The sequence below is a fragment of the Oncorhynchus kisutch genome, linkage group LG15 (genome assembly GCF_002021735.2).
Source record: "Oncorhynchus kisutch isolate 150728-3 linkage group LG15, Okis_V2, whole genome shotgun sequence".
NCBI lineage: Eukaryota > Metazoa > Chordata > Actinopteri > Salmoniformes > Salmonidae > Oncorhynchus > Oncorhynchus kisutch.
The window spans coordinates 90339623-90364694 of NC_034188.2; the positions used below are offsets into that span (position 1 = coordinate 90339623).

Here is a 25072-nt window from a genome sequence, read left to right on the forward strand (position 1 = left end):
AGAACATAACACACCAATTTCAAATGAGGTTTTTGGACATAAAGATTAACGTTATCAAACAAAATTTATTGTGTAACATGAAGTCCTGTGAGTGCCATCTGATGAAGATCAAAGTTTAGTGATTAATTTTATCGCTATTTCTGACTTTTGTGAGCCCTCTCCTTGGCTGGAAAATGGCTGTAAGGTTTTCTGTGACTATGTGCTGTCCTAACATAATCGCATGGTGTGCTTTCGCCGTAAAGCCTATTTGAAATCGGACACTGTGGCTGAATTTACAAGAGGTTTATCTTTAAAATGGTGTATAATACTTGTATGTTTGAGGAATTTTAATTATGGGATTTCTGTTGTTTTGAATTTGGCACTCTGCAATTTCACTGGCTGTTGTCGAGGTGGGACGCTAGCGTGGAATCCTCTCCAACATAATCCAGGTCGAGTGTTACGGATACAAGTATCCTGTGTGTGTATCCTGTGTGTGTGTTTCTTTTCTCTACTTCTCCCCTCACAAGTGAAAATCATCACTCCCCAATCAGTCAACAATCCAATCATCAATCAGAAGACACACCTCCTCCTGTTTCCTACCCTATCACAGCTCCTTTCCCTTGGTTTAAAAACCCTGTCAGTTGTTTGCTCTAGAGCTCAATCTCTCTGTAAATGCCATGTCTGTAGGTCTCTGTTTCACTCTCTCTTTGTGTATTAACCTCTCTTTTGTTTGAGGACCTCCATAGCACTTTGTCATCACCTGTAAGTATTGTTTTTGGTTATGGTGTTTGTGTTTGATTGCTGGTGGGAAAAGGGGAAACCAAGACAAGTCGCCCATGGGCATACACTACCCGTAGGTAAACTTGGTTAAATACACTAGTTAGAACTGGGTGGACCACCCACTGTATTTTGGTTAGTTAGTTGTTGTTGAAATAGGGGTGTTTTTTGAATACTTATTGTTTCTTTCCTTGGGTCCAGCTCAGCCCCTTTTCCTTCACCCCCCATTACCGTGTGTTTACAAATAAACCTTGAGTTTGACGGTAGATTTCAGTTGTCGTAGTTATTTCGTTCTCACTTTTACTTTGTCACTATTATAATTTGCATGAGTTATGTTACGGGTCTCATTACCATCCCCCCTAGACTGTCGGGCCAAAAGGGATTCGTAACATCGAGTAAGGAATTCCCCAAGGTAGTTGTTTAGGCCCCTTGCTTTTTCCATTTTTATTAACGACATGCCACTGACTTTGAGTAAAGCCAGAGTTTCTATGTATGCGGATGACTCAACACTATACACGTCAGCTACTACAGTGACTGAAATGACTGCAACACTCAACAAAAAGCTGCAGTTAGTTTTAGAATGGGAAGCAGGGAATAAGTTAGCCCTAAATATTTATCAAACTAAAAGCATTGTATTTGGGACAAGTCATTCACTAACCCTAAACCTCAACTAAGTCTTGTAATAAATAATGTGGAAATTGAGAAAGTTGAGATTACTAAATTGCTTGAAGTAACACTTCACTTGACGTAAACTGTCATGGTCAAAACATATATTTTTATTTTATTTTACCTTTATTTAACTAGGCAAATCAGTTAAGAACAAATTCTTATTTTCAATGGCGGCCTAGGAACAGTTCAGGGGCAGAACGACAGATTTTGGTTACTAGTCCAACGCTCTAACCACTAGGCTACCCTCCTGCCCCATATTGATACTAAAATGGGGAGATGTCTGTCTATAAAAAAAAGTGATGTTCTGACTTCTTAACACTGTCAACAAGGCAGGTCCTACAGGCCCTAGTTTTGCCGCTCCTTGACTAGTGTTTAGTCGTGTGGTCAGGTGCTACAGAAAAGAACAGGGAAGCACGGCTGGCCCTTGGATGTACACAGAGAGCTAGATTGACTTCATCACTACTTTGATTTATGTGGAGGTATTGACATGTTGTCTGTCTAAACTACAGCTCAGACACCGATGCATACCTCACAAGACATGCCACCAGAGGTCTCTTCACAGTCCCCAAGTCCAGAACAGACTATGGGAGGCACACAGTACTACATAGAGCCATGACTACATGGAACTCTATTCCACAGTACTACATAGAGCCATGACTACATGGAACTCTATTCCACAGTACTACATAGAGCCATGACTACATGGAACTCTATTCCACAGTACTACATAGAGCCATGACTACATGGAACTCTATTCCACAGTACTACATAGAGCCATGACTACATGGAACTCTATTCCACAGTACTACATAGAGCCATGACTACATGGAACTCTATTCCACAGTACTACATAGACATGACTACATGGAACTCTATTCCACAGTTACTACATAGAGCCATAACTACATGGAACTCTATTCCACAGTTACTACATAGAGCCATGACTACATGTAACTCTATTCCACAGTACTACATAGAGCCATGACTACAAGGAACTCTATTCCACAGTACTACATAGAGCCATGACTACATGGAACTCTATTCCACACTACTACATAGAGTCATGACTACATGGAACTCTATTCCACATCAGGTAACTGACACAAGGAGTTACCCTGTCAATACGTCCAACACTCAAGTCTCATAGAACAACCCCTTCCCTTCCCTTCCTTCCCTTCAATACTCTGAAACACTACAGTATTGAGAGACGTTTTTTTTTTTTACGTGCCTGAGACTGACTATTAATAGACAGCATGCAATATCATATCACCATCATATCATCTCTCTCTTCTACTTCTCAACCTAAATATAGCTGTCAAATTGAGCCTGGCAGGCATTTTCACTGCAATTAAATGATGGTGTGACTTCTGACACACACACACACACACACACACAAGATCGGGCCATGAGACACATGAAAGCTCCATTGTCTTGTAGAATGCACTCAGCCTGACCCAGATTGGCCCTAGTCTCAACGAGACCACGGCTGCAAAATTGAACCATCTCTTTCTGAAGGAGAGAGAAAAAGAGACTGCAAACACAAGCATCTGAAGTGTATTTTAATACAGAAAAAGGAGAAGACAGATGAGAAGACAGATGAGAAGACAGATGAGAAGACAGATGAGAAGACAGATGAGAAGACAGATGAGAAGACAGATGAGAAGACAGATGAGAAGACAGATGAGAAGACAGATCTGTTTCTGATTAGAGAGAGAGAGAGAGAGTTTCTCTGAGCTGGTGGGAATCTCCATTCACGTGGAGCAGGACCGTAAATGTTTTTTTTTTTCAGAGTGCGAGCTGTTCTCTCTCCTGGCAGACACTGTGATTCATGCCGCGATACGGGAACGAGAGGACGAAACACTCAGTAGACCAAGAGTCCAAAACACACCTCTCTGTCTGCTCTAGTTTCAGCTGGTTTGTGTCACTCTCACACTCGCAAGTCCATTGTTGTTGACTCTTTATAATTAGAAAATAGAACCAACGAGTTTCTGTTAAACCTAATTTATTCCCAGTTCCATTTACATATACAGGTTATAACTTAACACACAATCATTTCATATAACGGTCCACTTCACAAAGCCATTGGTCTTTCTTCCTTCACCACTGTGTGAGTAGGCTTCAGGTGGGTCCAGAGAGACACGTAGAGCCTAGGTGAGACCGGGTTAACTCTGGTTAGACCAGGTGTGTTAGGACAGCAGAGCCTGGACCTGCTGAGGAGACCGTGGTACCAGGTTGTCTGGGTCCTTGTAGCTGTTGGCTGGGCTGGTCACGGCTGTGTACACCTCTCCATACGCCCTGCACACCAGCTCTGTCGACTGGTTGAAGATCTGATCTCTGTAATAGGGGGAAATAGATTAGTTACTGAGGGAGGGGGGGACGGACAAAGATTAGTTACTGAGGGGGGGGGACGACATAGATTAGTTACTGAGGGGGGGCATAGATTAGTTACTGAGGGGGGGGGGACATAGATTAGTTACTGAGGGGGACATAGATTAGTTACTGAGGGGGGGGGGGGACATAGATTAGTTACTGAGGGGGGGGGGGACATAGATTAGTTACTGAGGGGGGGGGGACATAGATTAGTTACTGAGGGGGGGGGGGACATAGATTAGTTACTGAGGGGGGGGGCATAGATTAGTTACTGAGGGGGGGGGCATAGATTAGTTACTGAGGGGGGGGACATAGATTAGTTACTGAGGGGGGCATAGATTAGTTACTGAGGGGGGGGACACACAGATTAGTTACTGAGGGGGATATATTAGTTACTGAGGGGGGGGACATAGATTAGTTACTGAGGGGGACATAGATTAGTTACTGAGGGGTGTGGGACATAGATTAGTTACTGAGGGGGGGGGACATAGATTAGTTACTGAGGGGTGGGGGACATAGATTAGTTACTGAGGGGTGGGGGACATAGATTAGTTACTGAGGGGGGGACATAGATTAGTTACTGAGGGGTGGGGGACATAGATTAGTTACTGAGGGGGGGGGGCATAGATTAGTTACTGAGGGGGGGGGGACATAGATTAGTTACTGAGGGGGGGGCATAGATTAGTTACTGAGGGGGGGGACATAGATTAGTTACTGAGGGGGGGGACATAGATTAGTTACTGAGGGGGGGGGACATAGATTAGTTACTGAGGGGTGTGGGACATAGATTAGTTACTGAGGGGGGGGGACATAGATTAGTTACTGAGGGGTGGGGGACATAGATTAGTTACTGAGGGGTGGGGGACATAGATTAGTTACTGAGGGGGACATAGATTAGTTACTGAGGGGGGGGGGCACAGATTAGTTACTGAGGGGGGACATAGATTAGTTACCGAGGGGGATATATTAGTTATTGAGGGGGGGGACATAGATTAGTTACTGAGGGGTGGGGACATAGATTAGTTACTGAGGGGTGGGGGACATGGATTAGTTACTGAGGGGTGGGGGACATAGATTAGTTACTGAGGGGGACATAGATTAGTTACCGAGGGGATATATTAGTTACTGAGGGGGATATATTAGTTATTGAGGGGGGGGGCATGGATTAGTTACTGAGGGGGATATATTAGTTACCGAGGGGGGCATAGATTAGTTACCGAGGGGGGCATAGATTAGTTACCGAGGGGGACATAGATTAGTTACTGAGGGGGACATAGATTAGTTACTGAGGGGGACATAGATTAGTTACTGAGGGGACATAGCATAGATTAGTTACTGAGGGGGACATAGATTAGTTACTGAGGGGGACATAGATTAGTTACTGAGGGGGACATAGATTAGTTACTGAGGGGGACATAGATTAGTTACTGAGGGGGGGGGGTCATAGATTAGTTACTGAGGGGGACATTGCTAATGCATGAGAAGGTAAAACATGTGTACGGTGTGTGTGTGTGTCCACTCTTGAATGTAGGTACAACCTCTTTAGCTGTGAATACAATACATTTATTGGTCAAAATCTCTGTTAATGTTCTAACCAGGAACAATCACAACTTATATATTTTTAATATTTTTAAGAGTGCTATATTTTCACCATCCTCTCTTCTCCCTCTGATATCCTAGTAAGTCATATTTTGACCATCTCATCTCCCTCTGATACAATAGGAAGGGCTCAGTGGTACTAACTGCATTGGGAGCTACTGTAATCATTCAGCTGGAACAGCCAACCAAGAGAGGTTCCACTCCATTTCCTGCTTTTCTGGAGAAACCACTATAGCTGGATGATGACTGTGACCCCCGTTCAGAGATGATAACAACCAGAGTACAGAATCATCAGTGGCGCACACTGACATCTACTGGTGCTCTAGCTGGGTTCCTCTCACAGAGAATATATGAGAGAGAGAGATTGGGAGAGGTTGAGAAAAGAGAGGAAAAGAGAGGAACTGTGGGTTAACTACCTGTTCAGGGGCAGAACGGCAGATTTGTACCTTGTCAGCTCGGGGGTTTGAACTTCCGGTTACTAGTCCAACGCTCTAACCACTAGGCTACCCTGCCGCCTCTACACTCTAACCACTAGGCTACCCTGCCGCCTCTACACTCTAACCACTAGGCTACCCTGCCGCCTCTACACTCTAACCACTAGGCTACCCTGCCGCCACTACACTCTAACCACTAGGCTACCCTGCCTCCTCTACACTCTAACCACTAGGCTACCCTGCCACCTCTACACTCTAACCACTAGGCTACCCTGCCTCCTCTACACTCTAACCACTAGGCTACCCTGCCACCTCTACACTCTAGCCTCTAGGCTACCCTGCCACCTCTACACTCTAACCACTAGGCTACCCTGCCTCCTCTACACTCTAACCACTAGGCTACCCTGCCGCCTCTACACTCTAACCTCTAGGCTACCCTGCCACCTCTACACTCTAACCACTAGGCTACCCTGCCGCCTCTACACTCTAGCCTCTAGGCTACCCTGCCACCTCTACACTCTAACCACTAGGCTACCCTGCCGCCTCTACACTCTAGCCTCTAGGCTACCCTGCCACCTCTACACTCTAACCACTAGGCTACCCTGCCGCTTCTACACTCTAGCCTCTAGGCTACCCTGCCACCTCTACACTCTAACCACTAGGCTACCCTGCCGCCTCTACACTCTAACCTCTAGGCTACCCTGCCACCTCTACACTCTAACCACTAGGCTACCCTGCCGCCTCTACACTCTAACCACTAGGCTACCCTGCCACCTCTACACTCTAACCACTAGGCTACCCTGCCACCTCTACACTCTAACCACTAGGCTACCCTGCCGCCTCTACACTCTAGCCTCTAGGCTACCCTGCCACCTCTACACTCTAACCACTAGGCTACCCTGCCACCTCTACACTCTAACCACTAGGCTACCCTGCCACCTCTACACTCTAACCACTAGGCTACCCTGCCACCTCTACACTCTAACCACTAGTCTACCCTGCCGCCTCTACACTCTAACCACTAGGCCACCTCTACACTCTAACCACTAGGCTACCCTGCCACCTCTACACTCTAACCACTAGGCTACCCTGCCGCCTCTACACTCTAACCACTAGGCTACCCTGCCACCTCTACTCTCTAACCACTAGGCTACTCTGCCACCTCTACACTCTAACCACTAGGCTACCCTGCCGCCTCTACACTCTAACCACTAGGCTACCCTGCCGCCTCTACACTCTAACCACTAGGCTACCCTGCCGCCTCTACACTCTAACCACTAGGCTACCCTGCCGTACCAAGCAACCGTTTGGACACACCTACTCATTCAAGGGGGTTTGTCTTTATTTTCTACATTGTAGAATAATAGTGAAGACATCAACACTATGAAACAACACATATGGAATCATGTAGTAATAACTAAAATAAAAAAAATTAAAAGAGTTAAACACATCAAAATATATTTATATTTGAGATTCAAATAGCCACCCTTTGCCAGCTTTTCACACACTTCGCATTCTCTCAACCAGCTCTATGAGGTAGTCACCTGGAATGCATTTCAATTAACAGGTGTGCCTTGTTAAAAGTGAAGTTGTGGAGTTTATTTTCTTCCTAATGCGTTTGAGCCAATCAGTTGTGTTGTGACAAGGTACAGGTGGTATACAGAAGATAGCCCTATTTGGTAAAAGACCAAGTCCATATTTATGGTAAGAACAGCTCAAATAAGCAAAGAAAAACGACAGTCCATCGTTACCTTAAGACAGGAAGGTCACAAAAAACATCAAGCGCTATGATGAAACTGTCTCTCATGAGGACCGCCACAGGAAATGAAGACCCAGAGTTACCTCTGCTGCAGAGGATAAGTTCATTACAGTTTCCAGCCTCAAAAATTGCACCCCAAATAAATGCCTCACAGAGTTCAAGTAACAGACATCAACATCAACTGAGTGAATCAGGCCTTCATGGTCGAATTGCTGAAAAGAAACCACTTCTAAAGGACACCAATAAGAAGAAGAGACTTGCTTGGGCCAAGAAACACGAGAAATGGACATTAAACCGGTGGAAATCTGTACTCAATCTGTCTGATAAATCCAAATTTGAGATTTTCGGTTCTAACAGTCATGTCTTTGTGAGACGCAGAGTAGCTAACCAGATTATCTCCAGATGAAGCATGGAGGAGGAAGTGTGATGGTGTAGGGGGTGCCTTGCTGGTGACACAGTCTGTGATTCATTTAGAATTCAAGGCACACTTAACCAGCATGGTTACCACAGGATTCTGCAGCGATACGCCATCCCATTTGGTTTGGCCTTACTGGGACTATAATTTGGTTTTCAACAGGACAATGACCCAACACACCTCCAGACTTGGTAAGGGCTATGACGCTACAAGCTTGTCACACCTGTATTTGGAGAGTTTCTCCCATTCTTCTCTACAGATCCTCTCAAGCTCTGTCAGGTTGGATGGGGAGTGTCACTGCATAGCTATTTTCAAGTCTCTCCAGAGATGTTCGATCGGGTTCAAATCTGGGCTCTGGCTGGGCCACTCAAAGACATTCAGAGACTTGTCCCGAAGCCACTCCTGCGTTGTCTGGGTTGTGTGCTTAGGGTTGTTGTCCTGTTGGAAGGTGAACCTTCCCCCCCCAGTCTGAGGTCCTGAGTGCTCTGGAGCAGGTTTTCATCAAGGATCTCTGTACTTTTCTCTGTTCATCTTTGCCTTGATCCTGACTATTCTCCCAGTCCCTGCTGCTGAAAAACATCCCCACAGCATGATGCTGCCACCACCATGCTTCACCGTAGGGATGTGCCATGTTCCCTCCAGATGTGACGCTTGGCATTCAGGCCAAAGACTTCAATCTTGGTTTCCTCAGACCACTGAATCTTATTTCTCATGGTCAGAGACCTTTAAGTGCCTTTCGGCAAACTCCAAGCAGGCTGCCATGTGCCTTTTTACTGAGGAGTGGCTTCCATCTGGCCACTCTACCTTGAAGGCCTGATTGGTGGAGAGATGGTTGTCCTTCTGGAAGGTTCTCCCATCTCCACAGAGGAACTCTGGAGCTCTGTCATAGTGACCATGGAGTTCAAAGTTCCCTCGATTGCTCAGTTTTGACGGATGGCTCTAGGATAAGGTGTAAACTTCTTCCATTTCAGAATGATCGAGGCCACTGTGTTCTTGGGGACCTTCAATGCTGTATAAAGCTCTACGGACAATTCCTTCGACCTCATGGTTAGGTTTTTGCCCTGACATGCACTGTCAACTGTGTGACATTATATAGACAGGTGTGTGTGCCTTTTCAAATGATGTCTCATGAATTGAATTTACCACAGGTGGACTGCAATCAAGTTGTAGAAACATCTCAAGGATAATTAGTAACAAAGTAAAGTAACAAAATGTGGAAACAGTCGAGGTCTGAATACTTTTAGAATGAACTGGAAATACATATATATGAGAGACAGAGACAGAGAGAGAGAGACAGAGAGAGAGAGAGAGACAGAGAGAGAGAGACAGAGAGAGACAGAGAGACAGAGAGAGAGAGAGAGACAGAGAGACAGAGAGAGAGAGAGAGAGAGAGAGAGAGAGAGAGAGAGAGAGAGAGAGAGGCAGAGAGAGAGAGGCAGAGAGAGAGAGAGAGAGAGGCAGAGAGAGAGAGGCAGAGAGAGAGAGGCAGAGAGAGAGAGAGACAGGCAGAGAGATTGGCTTCAGAAGGCTGACAAACAGAACTGGATGAGGGACTCCAGGAACTGAAATATCCATTCAGACTGAAACCCTCCAAAATAATTGTATATTATAATACAACGAATTCCTCAATTATATTTAATTTGGCCATCAGTGCCCTTCAAAATAATAAGAATGATGTGCATGACGTATCTATCCCTTTGATTCACCTCTCAGCTCAGCCTCTACAACCATTCAATACTATGTGTGTGTGTGGATGTGTGTGTGTGTGTGTGTGTGTGTGTGTGTGTGTGTGTGTGTGTGTGTGTGTGTGTGTACACACGTTGTACCAGAAGTCCTCACAAGAATAGGTAACTAAGATTCAGAGAAGTGAGGACATTTTGGTCCTTACTTGTAAAAATGTTATTTTAGGCTTGGAGGTTGGGTTCAGGGTTATGAGGTTAGGGGTTAGGGGTTAGGGTAAGGTTTAGAGGTAGGGGTTAGGGTAAGGTTTAGAGGTAAGGGTTAGGTGTTAGGGTAAGGTTTAGAGGTAAGGGTTAGGGGTTAGGGTAAGGTTTAGAGGTAGGGGTTAGGGTAAGGTTTAGAGGTAAGGGTTTAGGGTAAGGTTTAGAGGTTAGGGTTTAGGGTAAGGTTTAGGGGTTAGGTTTTAGGGGTTAGGTAAGGTTTAGGGGTAAGGTTTTAGGGGTTAGGTAAGGTTTAGGGGTAAGGTTTTAGGGGTTAGGTAAGGTTTAGGGGTAACGTTTTAGGGGTTAGGTAAGGTTTAGGGGTAAGGTTTAGAGGTACGGGTTTAGGGTAAGGTTTAGGGGTTAGGGTAAGGTTTAGAGGTAGGGGTAAGGTTTAGAGGTAGGGGTAAGGTTTAGAGGTAGGGGTAAGGTTTAGAGGTAGGGGTTAGGTAAGGTTTAGGGGTAAGGGTTTAGGGGTTAGGTAAGGTTTAGGGGTAAGGGTTTAGGGTTCGAGAAAAAAAGAGTTTGAATGGGAATCAATTGTTGTTCCCCAAAAAGTCCTCACAAGTACAGTGCATTCAGACAGTATTCAGACTCCTTGACTTTATCATTTTGTTACGTTACAGCCTTATTCTGAAATGGATGAAATAAAAACATAACTACACATAACACCAAAATGACAAAGAGAAAACAGGTTTTTTCTTATATAAAAAAATACCTTATTTCATTTCTTAAGTATTCAGACCCTTTGTTATGAGACTCGAAATTGATCTCAGGTGCATCCTGTTTTTATTGATCATCCTTGAGATGTTTCTACAACATGGAGTCCACCTGTGGTAAACTCAATTGATTGGATATGATTTGGAAAGACACACTCCTGTCTATATAAGGTCCCACAGTTGACAGTTTATGTCAGAGCAAAAACCAAGCCATGAGGTCGAAGGAATTGTCCGTAGAGCTCCGAGACAGGATTGTGTCGAGGCACAGATCTGGGAAAGGGTACGAAAACATTTCTGCAGCATTGAAGGTCCCCAAGAACACAGTGGCCTCCATCGTTCTTAAAAGGAAGAAGTTTGGAACCACTAAGACTCTTCCTAGAGCTGGCCGCTTGGCCAAACTGAGCAATCGGGGGAGAAGGGCCTTGGTCAGGGAGGTGACCAAGAACTCCATGGTCACTATGACAGAGCTCCAGAGTTCCTCTGTGGAGATGGGAGAACCTTCCAGAAGGACAACCATCTCTGCACTCCACCAATCAGGCCTTTATGGTAGAGTGGCCAGACGGAAGCCACTCCTCAGTAACAGGCACGTGACAGCCCTCTTGGAGTTTGCCAAAAGGCACCCAAAGGACTCTGACCATGAGAAACAAGATTTACTGGTCTGATGAAACCAAAATGTAACTATTTAGACTGAATGCAAAGCGTCACGTCTGGAGGAAACCTGGCACCATCCCCACATTGAAGCATGGTGGTGGCAGCATCATGCTGTGGGGATGCTTTTCAGCGGCAGAGACTGGGAAACTAGTCAGGATCGAGGGAAAGATGAACAGAGCAAAGTACAGGGAGATCCTTGATGAAAACCTGCTCCAGAGCTCACAGCACCTCAGACTGGGGCGAAGGTTCACCTTCCAACAGGACAATGACCTTAAGCACACAGACAAGACAACCCAGGAGTGGCTTCTGGACAAATCTCTGAATGTCCTTGAGTTGCCCAGCCAGAGCCCGGACTTGAACCTGATCCAACATCTCTGGAGAGATCTGAAAAAAAGCTGTGCAGCAACACTCCCCATCCAACCTGACAGAGCTTGAGAGGATCTGTAGAGAATAGGAGAAACTCTCCAAAATACAAATCTGCCAAGCATCATACCCAAGAAGACTCGATGCTGTAATCGCTGTCAAAGGTGCTTCAACAAAGTACTAAGTAAAGGGTCTGAATACTTATGTTTGGAAGTTTGGAACCATTTTTGAAATAAATTAGCAAAAATGTCTAAACTTGTTTTTGCTTTGTCGTCATGGGGCATTGTGATGTCATTATGGGGTATTGTGATGTCATTATGGGGTATTGTGATGTCATTATGGGGTATTGTGTGTCGATAGATGAGGGACATTTAAGAAACTTAGAATAAGGCTGTAACATAATAAAATGTGGGAAAATTCAAGGGGTCTGAATACTTTCTGAATGCAACGTATAGCAAGACGTGTGTGTGTGTGTGTGTGTGTGTGTGTGTATAAAACCATTCAACAACTGAATCAGAGTTGTGCTGATCCTATAAATGTAACTACCCCTTCAGTGTTTCATGTTGTCTTCTCAAGTGTCAGGCTGGGGGAGAACATCACGTGTTGTTAGGATGGCAGTAAGTTGTTTGTGTGGGTCGGAGAGATAGGGGGTTGGGGTGAGGGTCGGAGAGATAGGGGGTTGGGTGGGGGGTCGGAGAGAGGGGGGGTTGGGTGGGGGTCGGAGAGAGGGGGGGTTGTGTGGGGGTCAGAGAGGGGGGGTTGGGTGGGGGTCGGAGAGAGGGGGGGTTGGAGAGGGGGTCGGAGAGAGGGGGGGTTGGGGTGGGGGTCGGAGAGAGGGGGGGTTGGGGTGGGGGTCGGAGAGAGGGGGGGTCGGGGTGGGGGTCGGAGAGAGGGGGGGTCGGGGTCGGAGAGAGAGGGGGGGTCAGAGAGAGAGGGGGGTCAGAGAGAGAGGGGGGTCAGAGAGAGAGGGGGGTCAGAGAGAGAGGGGGGGTAAGAGAGAGAGGGGGGGGGGGGTAAGAGAGAGAGAGAGGGGGGTCAGAGAGAGGGGGGGTCAGAGAGAGGGGGGGTCAGAGAGAGAGGGGGGTCAGAGAAGGGTAAAACATAGAGAGATTGAGGGAAAAAGCAGGTAGCGAGAGGGGGGGGGGGTTAGGATACAAATAAAGAGAGAGAGAAAGAAATGGACCGGAAGATAATTATTGGTGTCCTGCCAATCCATCAGTACTAGAGTGTGTGTGTGTGTGTTGTGTGTATGTTTCCATGAATAGAGAACATTATAAACCTGGGTGAGGTACACGGGCGCTACTGCTCCTCAAGCTGCCTGCATTTCCCAGTAATGTGACTCACAGCACACAAACACACACACCCAAAGCAGCCTCACACTCCAATAGCAGACCCACATATACAACTAAAAGCATTAGCTCCTTACACAAGAACAACAACACAAACACGTGTAGGCCCTCTCCTCTTTTAATGCTAGCAGTACTGGCCTCTCCTCTCTTAATGCTAGCAGTACTGGCCTCTCCTCTCTTAATGCTAGCTGTACTGGCCTCTCCTCTCTTAATGCTAGCAGGACTGGCCTCTCCAGTCTTAATGCTAGCAGTACTGGCCTCTCCTCTCTTAATGCTAGCAGGACTGGCCTCTCCTCTCTTAATGCTAGCAGGACTGGCCTCTCCTCTCTTAATGCTAGCAGGACTGGCCTCTCCAGGCTTAATGCTAGCTGTACTGGCCTCTCCTCTCTTAATGCTAGCAGGACTGGCCTCTCCAGTCTTAATGCTAGCTGTACTGGCCTCTCCAGTCTTAATGCTAGCTGTACTGGCCTCTCCAGTCTTAATGCTAGCTGTACTGGCCTCTCCTCTCTTAATGCTAGCTTTGCTGGCCTCTCCTCTCTTAATGCTAGCAGGACTGGCCTCTCCTCTCTTAATGCTAGCTTTACTGGCCTCTCCTCTCTTAATGCTAGCAGGACTGGCCTCTCCTCTCTTAATGCTAGCTGTACTGGCCTCTCCAGACTTAATGCTAGCTGTACTGGCCTCTCCTTAACGCTAGCTGTACTGGCCTCTCCTCCCTTAATGCTAGCAGTATTGGCCTCTCCTCTCTTAACGCTAGCAGTACTGGCCTCTCCTCTCTTAATGCTAGCTGTACTGGCCTCTCTTAATGCTAGCAGGACTGGCCTCTCCTCTCTTAATGCTAGCAGGACTGGCCTCTCCTCTCTTAATGCTAGCAGGACTGGCCTCTCCAGTCTTAATGCTAGCTGTACTGGCCTCTCCTCTCTTAACCCTAGCTGTACTGGCCTCTCCTCTCTTAATGCTAGCAGGACTGGCCTCTCCTCTCTTAATGCTAGCAGTACTGGCCTCTCCTTAACGCTAGCAGTACTGGCCTCTCCTCTCTTAATGCTAGCTGTACTGGCCTCTCCTCCCTTAACGCTAGCTGTACTGGCCTCTCCAGTCTTAACGCTAGCTGTACTGGCCTCTCCAGTCTTAACGCTAGCTGTACTGGCCTCTCCTCTCTTAATGCTAGCAGGACTGGCCTCTCCACTCTTAACGCTAGCTGTACTGGCCTCTCCTCTCTTAATGCTAGCTGTATTGGCCTCTCCTCTCTTAACGCTAGCAGGACTGGCCTCTCCTCACGCTAGCTGTACTGGCCTCTTCTCTCTTAATGCTAGCAGTACTGGCCTCTCCTCTCTTAATGCTAGCAGGACTGCCCTCTCCTCTCTTAACCCTAGCTGTACTGGCCTCTCCTCTCTTAATGCTAGCTGTACTGCCCTCTCCTCTCTTAATGCTAACTGTACTGGCCTCTCCTCTCTTAATGCTAGCAGTACTGGCCTCTCCTCTCTTAACGCTAGCAGGACTGGCCTCTCCTCACGCTAACTGTACTGGCCTCTCCTCTCTTAATGCTAGCAGGACTGGCCTCTCCTCTCTTAATGCTAGCAGGACTGGCCTCTCCTCTCTTAATGCTAGCTGTACTGGCCTCTCCTCTCTTAATGCTAGCAGGACTGGCCTCTCCTCTCTTAATGCTAGCAGGACTGGCCTCTCCTCTCTTAATGCTAGCAGGACTGGCCTCTCTTAATGCTAGCTGTACTAGGCTCCTTTCCTATGTTAGTGGTACTGAACCTCATGGAGAGCCTTGCAGTAGATAGAACTAAAACAAAAGGGATAGTCATAGCAAGTTTAGACATTCTGGCCTCCAGCCTTGGAAACCAAAGATCAACACTGATTCAAATAAGAGGGCCCACATACAGTTGAAGTCGGAAGTTTACATTATATACACTTAGGTTGGAGTCATTAAAACTAGTTTTTCAACCACTCCATAAATTCCATGTTAACAAACTATAGTTTTGGCAAGTCGGTTAGGACACAAGTAATATTTCCAACAATTGTTTACAGACAGATTATTTCACTTACAATTCCAGTGGGTCAGAAGTTTACATACACTAAGTTGACTGTGCCTTTAAACAGCTTGGAAAATTCCAGAAAATGATGTCATAGCTTTAGAAGTTTCTGATAGGCTAATTAACATAATTTGAGTCAATAGGAGGTGTACCTGTAGATGTATTTCAAGGCCTACCTTCAAACTCAGTGCCTCTTTGCTTGACATCATGGGAAAATCAAAAGAAATCAGCCAAGACCTCAGAAAAGTCTGGTTCATCCTTGGGAGCAATTTCCAAACGCCTGAAGGTGCCACTTTAATCTGGACAAACAATAGTACGCAAGTATAAACACCACGCAGCCCTCATACTGCTCAGGAAGGAGACGCATTGTCTCCTGGAGATGAACGCACTTTGGTGCGAAAAGTGCAAATCAATCCCAAAACAACAGCAAAGGACCTTGTGAAGATGCTGGAGGAAACAGGTACAAAAGTATCTATATCCACAGTAAAACGAGTCCTATATAGACATAACCTGAAAGGCCGCTCAGCAAGGAAGAAGCCACTGCTCCAAAACCACCATAAAAAGCCAGACTACGGTTTGCAACTGCACATGGGGACAGAGATCATACTTTTTGGAGAAATGTCCTCTGGTCTGATGAAACAAAAATAGAACTGTTTGGCCATAATGACCATCGTTATGTTTGGAGGAAAAAGGGGGAGGCTTGCAAGCTGGAGAACACCATCCCAACCGTGAAGCACGGTGGTGGCAGCATCATGTTGTGGGGGTGCTTTGCTGCAGGAGGAACTGGTGCACTTATTATTCTGACATTTCACATTCTTAAAATAAAGTGGTGCTCCTAACTGACCTAAGACAGGGAATTTATACTAGGATTAAAATGTCAGGAATTGTGAAAAACGGAGTTTAAAAGTATTTGCCTAAGGTGTATGTAAATTTCCGACGTCAACTGTACACCTTAATGTTTTTCATGACCTCATCCTTAATTTGATCTGGTCTTATCTTATGGAAGGAGGACTCACTTGATGGCAGCACTGAGGAGGAAGTTGAGTTGAGACATCACCATGGTATCAGGAGAAGACAGGTAACGATCAAACTGGGTCTGAGGAGGAGAAAGAGGGAGAGAGAAAATAATGCCAATGTTTAGTCATAACTGTCAAACTCAAGAGTGAATCTTTAACTTTCACCTTACTCAATATTAACACCTGATAGAGAGAAAAACAGAACCAGTTTGACTCCTACTCTCGCTCTCCCTAATCCCACCTCCTCCTCCCTCTCCCTAATCACACCTCCTCCCTCTCCCTAATCACACCTCCTCCTCCCTCTCCCTAATCCCACCTCCTCCTCCCTCTCCTCCTCCTCCTCCCTGGTCCTCTCCATGTGAATATAGTAGTGTTTAGGTGTAGCTAACTCACCATGGATGCTTTCAGAGAGGAGCTGTCCATACTGGGGAGGTTAGACAGAGGCCCCTGAAACACAGCAAAACACAAGAAATACACACAGCTAATGTGAGAGCAGCAGAGGGCCACAGCAGCAGAGGGCCACAGCAGCAGAGGGCCACAGCAACACAACGGGGATGGAGAAATGAAGGTCTCGCTCTGTGCTTCCAAGTAAAAATAAAATAAAAGTGCCTCAATCAAAACTTTTGGCCACGACTGTATATTACTGTTATATATTACTGCTGTTATACATTACTGGTATATAATACTGGTATATATTACTGCTGTTATATATTACTGGTATATATTACTGTTATATAATACTGGTATATAATACTGGTATATAATACTGCTGTTATATACTACTGGTATATAATACTGTTATATAATACTGGTATATAATACTGCTGTTATATACTACTGGTATATATTACTGTTATATAATACTGTTATATAATACTGCTGTTATATACTACTGGTATATATTACTGTTATATAATACTGTTATATAATACTGCTGTTATATACTACTGGTATATATTACTGTTATATAATACTGGTATATAATACTGGTATATAATACTGCTGTTATATACTACTGGTATATATTACTGTTATATATTACTGTTATATATTACTGCTGTTATATAATACTGGTATATAATACTGTTATATAATACTGGTATATATTACTGTTATATATTACTGCTATATAATACTGGTATATATTACTGTTATATATTACTGCTATATAATACTGGTATATAATACTGGTATATAATACTGGTATATAATACTGGTATATAATACTGGTATATAATACTGGTATATAATACTGTTATATATTACTGTTATATATTACTGTTATATATTACTGTTATATATTACTGTTATATATTACTGCTGTTATATAATACTGGTATATATTACTGTTATATATTACTGCTATATAATACTGGTATATATTACTGTTATATATTACTGCTATATAATACTGGTATATAATACTGGTATATAATACTGGTATATAATACTGGTTAAATAAAGGTGAAATAAAAAATAAAAAATAAATATAATACTGGTATATAATACTGGTATATAATACTGGTATATATTACTGCTGTTATATAATACTGGTATATAATACTGGTATATATTACTGTTATATAATACTGGTATATAATACTGCTGTTATATACTACTGGTATATAATACTGCTGTTATATACTACTGGTATATATTACTGTTATATATTACTGTTATATAATACTGGTATATAATACTGGTATATATTACTGCTGTTATATATTACTGGTATATAATACTGCTGTTATATAATACTGGTATATATTACTGGTATATAATACTGCTGTTATATAATACTGGTATATATTACTGGTATATAATACTGCTGCAATATTACTGTTATATATTACTGTTATATAATACTGTTATATTACTGTTATATATTACTGTTATATATTACTGTTATATATTACTGTTATATATTACTGGTATATAATACTGCTGCAATATTACTGTTATATATTACTGTTATATAATACTGTTATATTACTGTTATATATTATTACTGTTATATATTACTGTTATATATTACTGTTATATATTACTGTTATATATTATTACTGTTATATATTACTGTTATATATTACTGTTATATACTACTGTTATATATTACTGGTATATAATACTGCTGCAATATTACTGCTATATATTACTGTTATATACTACTGTTGTATATTACTGTTATATATTACTGTTATATACTACTGTTATATATTACTGTTATATACTACTGTTATATATTACTGTTATATACTACTGCTATATATTACTGTTATATACTACTGCTATATATTACTGTTATATACTACTGCTATATATTACTGTTATATACTACTGTTATATATTACTGTTATATATTACTGTTATATATTATTACTGTTATATATTACTGTTATATATTACTACTATATATTACTGTTATATACTACTGTTATATATTACTACTATATATTACTGTTATATACTACTGTTATATACTACTGTTATATATTACTGTTATATATTATTACTGTTATATATTACTGTTATATATTACTACTATATATTACTGTTATATACTACTGTTATATATTACTGTTATATATTACTGTTATATATTACTGTTATATACTACTGTTATATACTACTGTTATATATTACTGTTATATATTATTACTGTTATATATTACTGTTATATATTACTACTATATATTACTGTTATATACTACTGTTATATGTTACTACTATATATTACTGTTATATACTACTGTTATATACTACTGTTATATACTACTGTTATATATTACTGTTATATATTATTACTGTTATATATTACTGTTATATATTACTACTATATATTACTGTTATATACTACTGTTATATATTACTGTTATATATTACTGCTGCTATATTACTGTTGCTATATATTACTGTTATATATTACTACTATATATTACTGTTATATATTACTGCTATATATTACTGCTGTATATTACTGTTGTATATTACTGTTGTATATTACTGTTGTATATTACTGTTGTATATTACTGTTATATATTACTGCTTCTATTTTACTGTTATATATTACTGTTATATATTACTGTTATATATTACTGTTATATATTACTGTTATATATTACTGCTATATATTACTGTTATATATTACTGCTTCTATTTTACTGTTATATATTACTGTTATATATTACTGTTATATATTACTGTTATATATTACTGTTATATATTACTGTTATATATTACTGCTTCTATTTTACTGTTATATATTACTGTTATATATTACTGCTGCTAGGGTATGTATCAACATATCTGCCACGCTGATCCTCAACACAGGGGCCCCTCAGGGGTGTGTGCTAAGCTCCTTCCTGTACTCCCACGACTGCGTGGCCAAACACGACTCAAACACCATCATGCTTCTACACCTGCATTGCTTGCTGTTTGGGGTTTTAGGCTGGGTTTCTGTACAGCACTTTGAGATATCAGCTGATGTACAAGGGCTATATAAATACATTTGATTTGATTTGATTTACTTTGCTGACAACACAACAGTTGTAGGCCTGATCACCGACAACGATGAGACAGCCTATAGGGAGTAGGTCAGAGACCTGGCAGTGTGGTGCCAGGACAACAACCTCTCCCTCAACGATGAGACAGCCTATAGGGAGTAGGTCAGAGACCTGGCAGTGTGGTGCCAGGACAACAACCTCTCCCTCAATGTGTGCAAGGCAAAGGAGCTGATCGTGGACTACAGGAAAAGGCGGGCCGAACAGGCCCCCATTAACATCGACAGGGCTGTAGTGAAGTGTGTCGAGAGTTTCAAGGTCCTTGGAGTCCACATCACCAACAAACTAGAATGGTCCTTGGTGTCCACATCACCAACAAACTATCATGGTCCTTGGTGTCCACATCACCAACAAACTATCATGGTCTTTGGTGTCCACATCACCAACAAACTATCATGGTCCTTGGTGTCCACATCAACAACAAACTATCATGGTCCTTGGTGTCCACATCAACAACAAACTATCATGGTCCTTGGTGTCCACATCACCAACACACTATCATAGTCCTTGGTGTCCACATCACCAACACACTATCATGGTCCTTGGTGTCCACATCAACAACAAACTATCAAGTTCCTTGGTGTCCACATCACCAACAAACTAGAATGGTCCTTGGTGTCCACATCACCAACAAACTAGAATGGTCCTTGGTGTCCACATCACCAACAAACTATCATGGTCATTGGTGTCCACATCACCAACGAACTAGAATGGTCCTTGGTGTCCACATCACCAACAAACTAGAATGGTCCTTGGTGTCCAGATCACCAACAAACTAGAATGGTCCTTGGTGTCCACATCAACAACGAACTATCAAGGTCCAAACACACAAAGACAGTCGTGAAGAGGACACGACAACACCTTTTCCCCCTCAGGGGACTGAAAGACTTGGCATGGGTCCCCAGATCCTCTTCACTTGCTGTCCCTCTTGTATTTTGTCAATAACTTTTGTCTAATTGATGAAATTTGCACTGAATTAATTTGAATGTGTGTTAATTAATTTGTTCCATTAATAATGAATTAACTCACTTGGGCCAATCAAGACTGATGAACTAACGTATTTTAAATACGTTTTTTTTCTTCTTCTAATTCACCAGTTGGTTGTGACTGTTGCTGGAGCGGAACAGGACATATTGGTGCTATGATGGACGGACGGACAGACAATTACTTTACTAAGAGTCTAATCATGTGGTAACCATGACAACAGCTCTTCCGGAGTTATCAGGTAAACAATGGTGAAACGAAAAGAAGAATAAAGAGAAGGTAAAAAGTGCTATATTACTGTTATATATTACTGTTATATATTACTGGTATACATTACCGTTATACATTACCGTTATACATTACCGTTATACATTACCGTTATACATTACCGTTATACATTACCGTTATACATTACCGTTATACATTACCGTTATACATTACCGTTATACATTGCCGTTATACATTGCCGTTATACATTGCCGTTATACATTGCCGTTATACATTACCGTTATACATTACCGTTATACATTACCGTTATACATTACCGTTATACATTACCGTTGTACATTACCGTTGTACATTACCGTTGTACATTACCGTTGTACATTACCGTTGTATATTACCGTTGTATATTACTGTTGTATATTACTGTTATATATTACTGTTGTATATTACTGTTGTATATTACTGTTGTATATTACTGTTATATATTACTGTTATATATTACTGTTGTATATTACTGTTGTATATTACTGTTATATACTATTGTTATATACTACTGTTATATACTACTGTTATATATTACTGTTATATATTACTGTTATATATTACTGTTATATATTACTGTTATATACTACTGTTATATACTACTGTTATATACTACTGTTATATACTACTGTTATATACTACTGTTATATATTACTGTTATATATTACTGTTATATACTACTGTTATATACTACTGTTATATACTACTGTTATATACTACTGTTATATACTACTGTTATATATTACTGTTATATATTACTGTTATATATTACTGTTATATACTACTGTTATATATTACTGTTATATATTACTGTTATATATTACTGTTATATATTACTGTTATATACTACTGTTATATACTACTGTTATATACTACTGTTATATACTACTGTTATATACTACTGTTATATATTACTGTTGTATATTACTGCTATATAACTGCTGCTATGTTACATGTATGTGTGGTGTGGATTGTGGTGTGGTGTGTAAAGGAGTGAGTGAGCGAGTCTGACCTGTTCTGGGCTGTGCTGCTGTACACAGCTGTAGATGTAACTCAGTCCAGCACGGGTCAGAACGAACGAAGCCTGTTCGTTGATCAGCGTGTCCAGGTGAGCTTCAATCTGGAGAGGAGGAGCAAGAGGGGAGAAAACAGAAGAGAGTAGGAGTAGAGGATGGGAGAGGAGGAAGAGAGCAGGATGGGAGAGGAGGATGGGAGAGGAGAGGAGGATGGGAGATACGGAGAGAAGGATGAGAGGACAGTAGGATGAGAGGACAGTAAGATGGGAGAGGAGGATGGGAGAGCAGAGGAGGATGGGTGATAAGGAGAGGAGAGGATGAGAGGACAGTAGGATGGGAGAGGAGAGGAGGATGGGAGATACGGAGAGAAGGATGAGAGGACAGTAGGATGGGAGATAACGAGAGAAGGATGAGAGGACAGTAGGATGGGAGAGGAGGAGGATGGGAGATACGGAGAGAAGGATGAGAGGACAGTAGGATGGGAGAGGAGGATGGGAGAGCAGAGGAGGATGGGTGATAAGGAGAGGATGAGAGGACAGTAGGATGGGAGAGGAGAGGAGGATGGGAGATAACGAGAGGAGAGGATGAGGACAGTAGGATGGGAGAGGAGGATGGGAGAGCAGAGGAGGATGGGTGATAAGGAGAGGAGAGGATGAGAGGACAGTAGGATGGGAGAGGAGAGGAGGATGGGAGATAACGAGAGGAGAGGATGAGAGGACAGTAGGATGGGAGAGGAGGATGGGAGATATGGAGAGGAGAAAAGGGTGAGGACAGTAGGATGGGAGAGGGGGATGGGAGAGGAGAGGATGATGGGAGATGAGGAGAGGACAGTAGGATGGGAGAGGAGAGGATGATGGGAGATAAGGAGAGGAGAGGACAGTAGGATGGGAGAGGAGAGGATGAGAGGACAGTAGGATGGGAGAGGAGAGGATGATATGGAGAGGAGAGGACAGTAGGATGGGAGAGGAGGATGGGAGATATGGAGAGGAGAGGACAGTATGATGGGAGAGGAGGATGGGAGATATGGAGAGGAGAGGACAGTAGGATGGGAGAGGAGAGGATGATGGGAGATAAGGAGAGGACAGTAGGATGGGAGAGGAGGATGGGAGAGGAGAGGATGATGGGAGATAAGAAGAGGAGAGGACAGTAGGATGGGAGAGGATGATGGGAGATAAGGAGAGGAGAGGATGAATGGAGAGCAGAGGATGATGGGAGATAAGAAGAGGAGAGGACAGTAGGATGGGAGAGGAGAGGATGATGGGAGATAAGGAGAGGAGAGGAGGATAGGAGAGGATGGGAGGACAGTAGGATGGGAGAGGAGAGGATGATGGGACAGAAGTAGGGAAACAGAGAGTCAGACAGGCTGGCTACTAACACAATACATACTGTTTCTAGTACAATGTCTATCTCAGTCACTATTGTAGATGAATGGCACTCGTGGTTAATTGAACAGCATTATAAAGTCTTTATAATGAGGGATAGAGTGGGACTCTGGGTGCTCCAACATCAACAGCAGACACACATCATCTGAAACACAGTATAATATTCTCTATATTCTCATTATACCTCTGGAAGACTAAGTGCATCCCAAATGGCACCCTATTCCCTATATAGTGCACTACTTTAGACCAGAGCCCTATTCCCTATGTAGTGCACTACTTTAGACCAGAGCCCTATTCCCTATATAGTGCACTACTTTAGACCAGAGCCCTATTCCCTATGTAGCGCACTACTTTAGACCAGAGCCCTATTCCCTATATAGTGCACTACTTTAGACCAGAGCCCTATTCCCTATATAGTGCACTACTTTAGACCAGAGCTCTATTCCCTATATAGTGCACTACTTTAGACCAGAGCCCTATTCCCTATATAGTGCACTACTTTAGCCCAGAGCCCTATTCCCTATATAGTACACTACTATAGACCAGGGCCCTAGTCCCTATATAGTACACTACTATAGACCAGGGCCCTATTCCCTATATAGTACACTACTTTAGACCAGAGCCCTATTCCCTATATAGTACACTACTTTAGACCAGAGCCCTATTCCCTATATAGTGCACTACTTTAGACCAGAGCCCTATTCCCTATATAGTGCACTACTTTAGCCCAGAGCCCTATTCCCTATATAGTATACTACTTTAGACCAGAGCCCTAGTCCCTATATAGTACACTACTATAGACCAGGGCCCTATTCCCTATATAGTACACTACTTTAGACCAGAGCCCTATTCCCTATATAGTACACTACTTTAGACCAGAGCCCTATTCCCTATATAGTACACTACTTTAGACCAGAGCCCTATTCCCTATATAGTACACTACTATAGACCAGGGCCCTATTCCCTATATAGTACACTACTTTAGGCCAGAGCCCTATTCCCTATGTAGTGCACTACTTTAGACCAGAGCCCTATTCCCTATGTAGTGCACTACTTTAGACCAGAGCCCTATGTAGTGCACTACTTTAGACCAGAGCCCTATGTAGTGCACTACTTTAGACCAGAGGCCTATGTAGTGCACTACTTTAGACCAGAGCCCTATTCCCTATGTAGTACACTACTATAGACCAGAGCCCTATTCCCTATATAGTGCACTACTTTAGACCAGAGGTCTATTCCCTATGTAGTGCACTACTTTAGACCAGAGCCCTATTCCCTATGTAGTGCACTACTTTATACCAGGGGGCATATGCACACAGCATAAAAGTATTTATTAACTGGGTGGTTCGAGCCCTGAATGCTGATTGGCTGACAGACATGGTATATCAGGCCGTATACCAAGGGGTATGACAGAACATGTATTTGTACTGCTCTAATTACGTTGGTAACCAGTTTATAACAGCAATAAGGCATCTCAGGGGGGTTGTGGTATATGGTCAGTATACCACGGCTAAGGGCTGTGTCCAGGCTGTACTCCGCGTTGCGTCGTGTGTAAGAACAGCCCTTAGCCGTGGTATATTGGTCATATATCACACCTCCTCAGGCCTTAATGTTTAATTATACTCCTGACACACATCCAACTCTCACTACAGCATGATTGTCCTTTGTCTGACAGAGACAATATGAAATCCTATCTACTCCAATACGAAGTATGGAACACGATACAATAGAGAACGCTTCAAATGGGCTCGAATTCACAGCTATCATGACAATGGACTGACCTGGGC

The 25072-nt window shown here is 42.8% G+C and overlaps 1 protein-coding gene across 1 annotated transcript in view; it reads right to left on the reverse strand.

Moving 5' to 3' along the window:
* Positions 1-3407: 3407 nt before the first annotated feature.
* cog6 (component of oligomeric golgi complex 6) overlaps positions 3408-25072 on the reverse strand; it is a 121432-nt gene continuing 99767 nt past the window's right edge. The window contains exons 15-18 of the mRNA XM_031791283.1: positions 21900-22007; positions 16470-16523; positions 16077-16156; positions 3408-3759 (exon numbers count right to left, since the gene is read on the reverse strand). Of these exons, the coding sequence (XP_031647143.1) occupies positions 3612-3759; positions 16077-16156; positions 16470-16523; positions 21900-22007 (390 nt within the window). The 3' untranslated portion in view covers positions 3408-3611. The remainder of the gene's footprint in view (positions 3760-16076; positions 16157-16469; positions 16524-21899; positions 22008-25072) is intronic.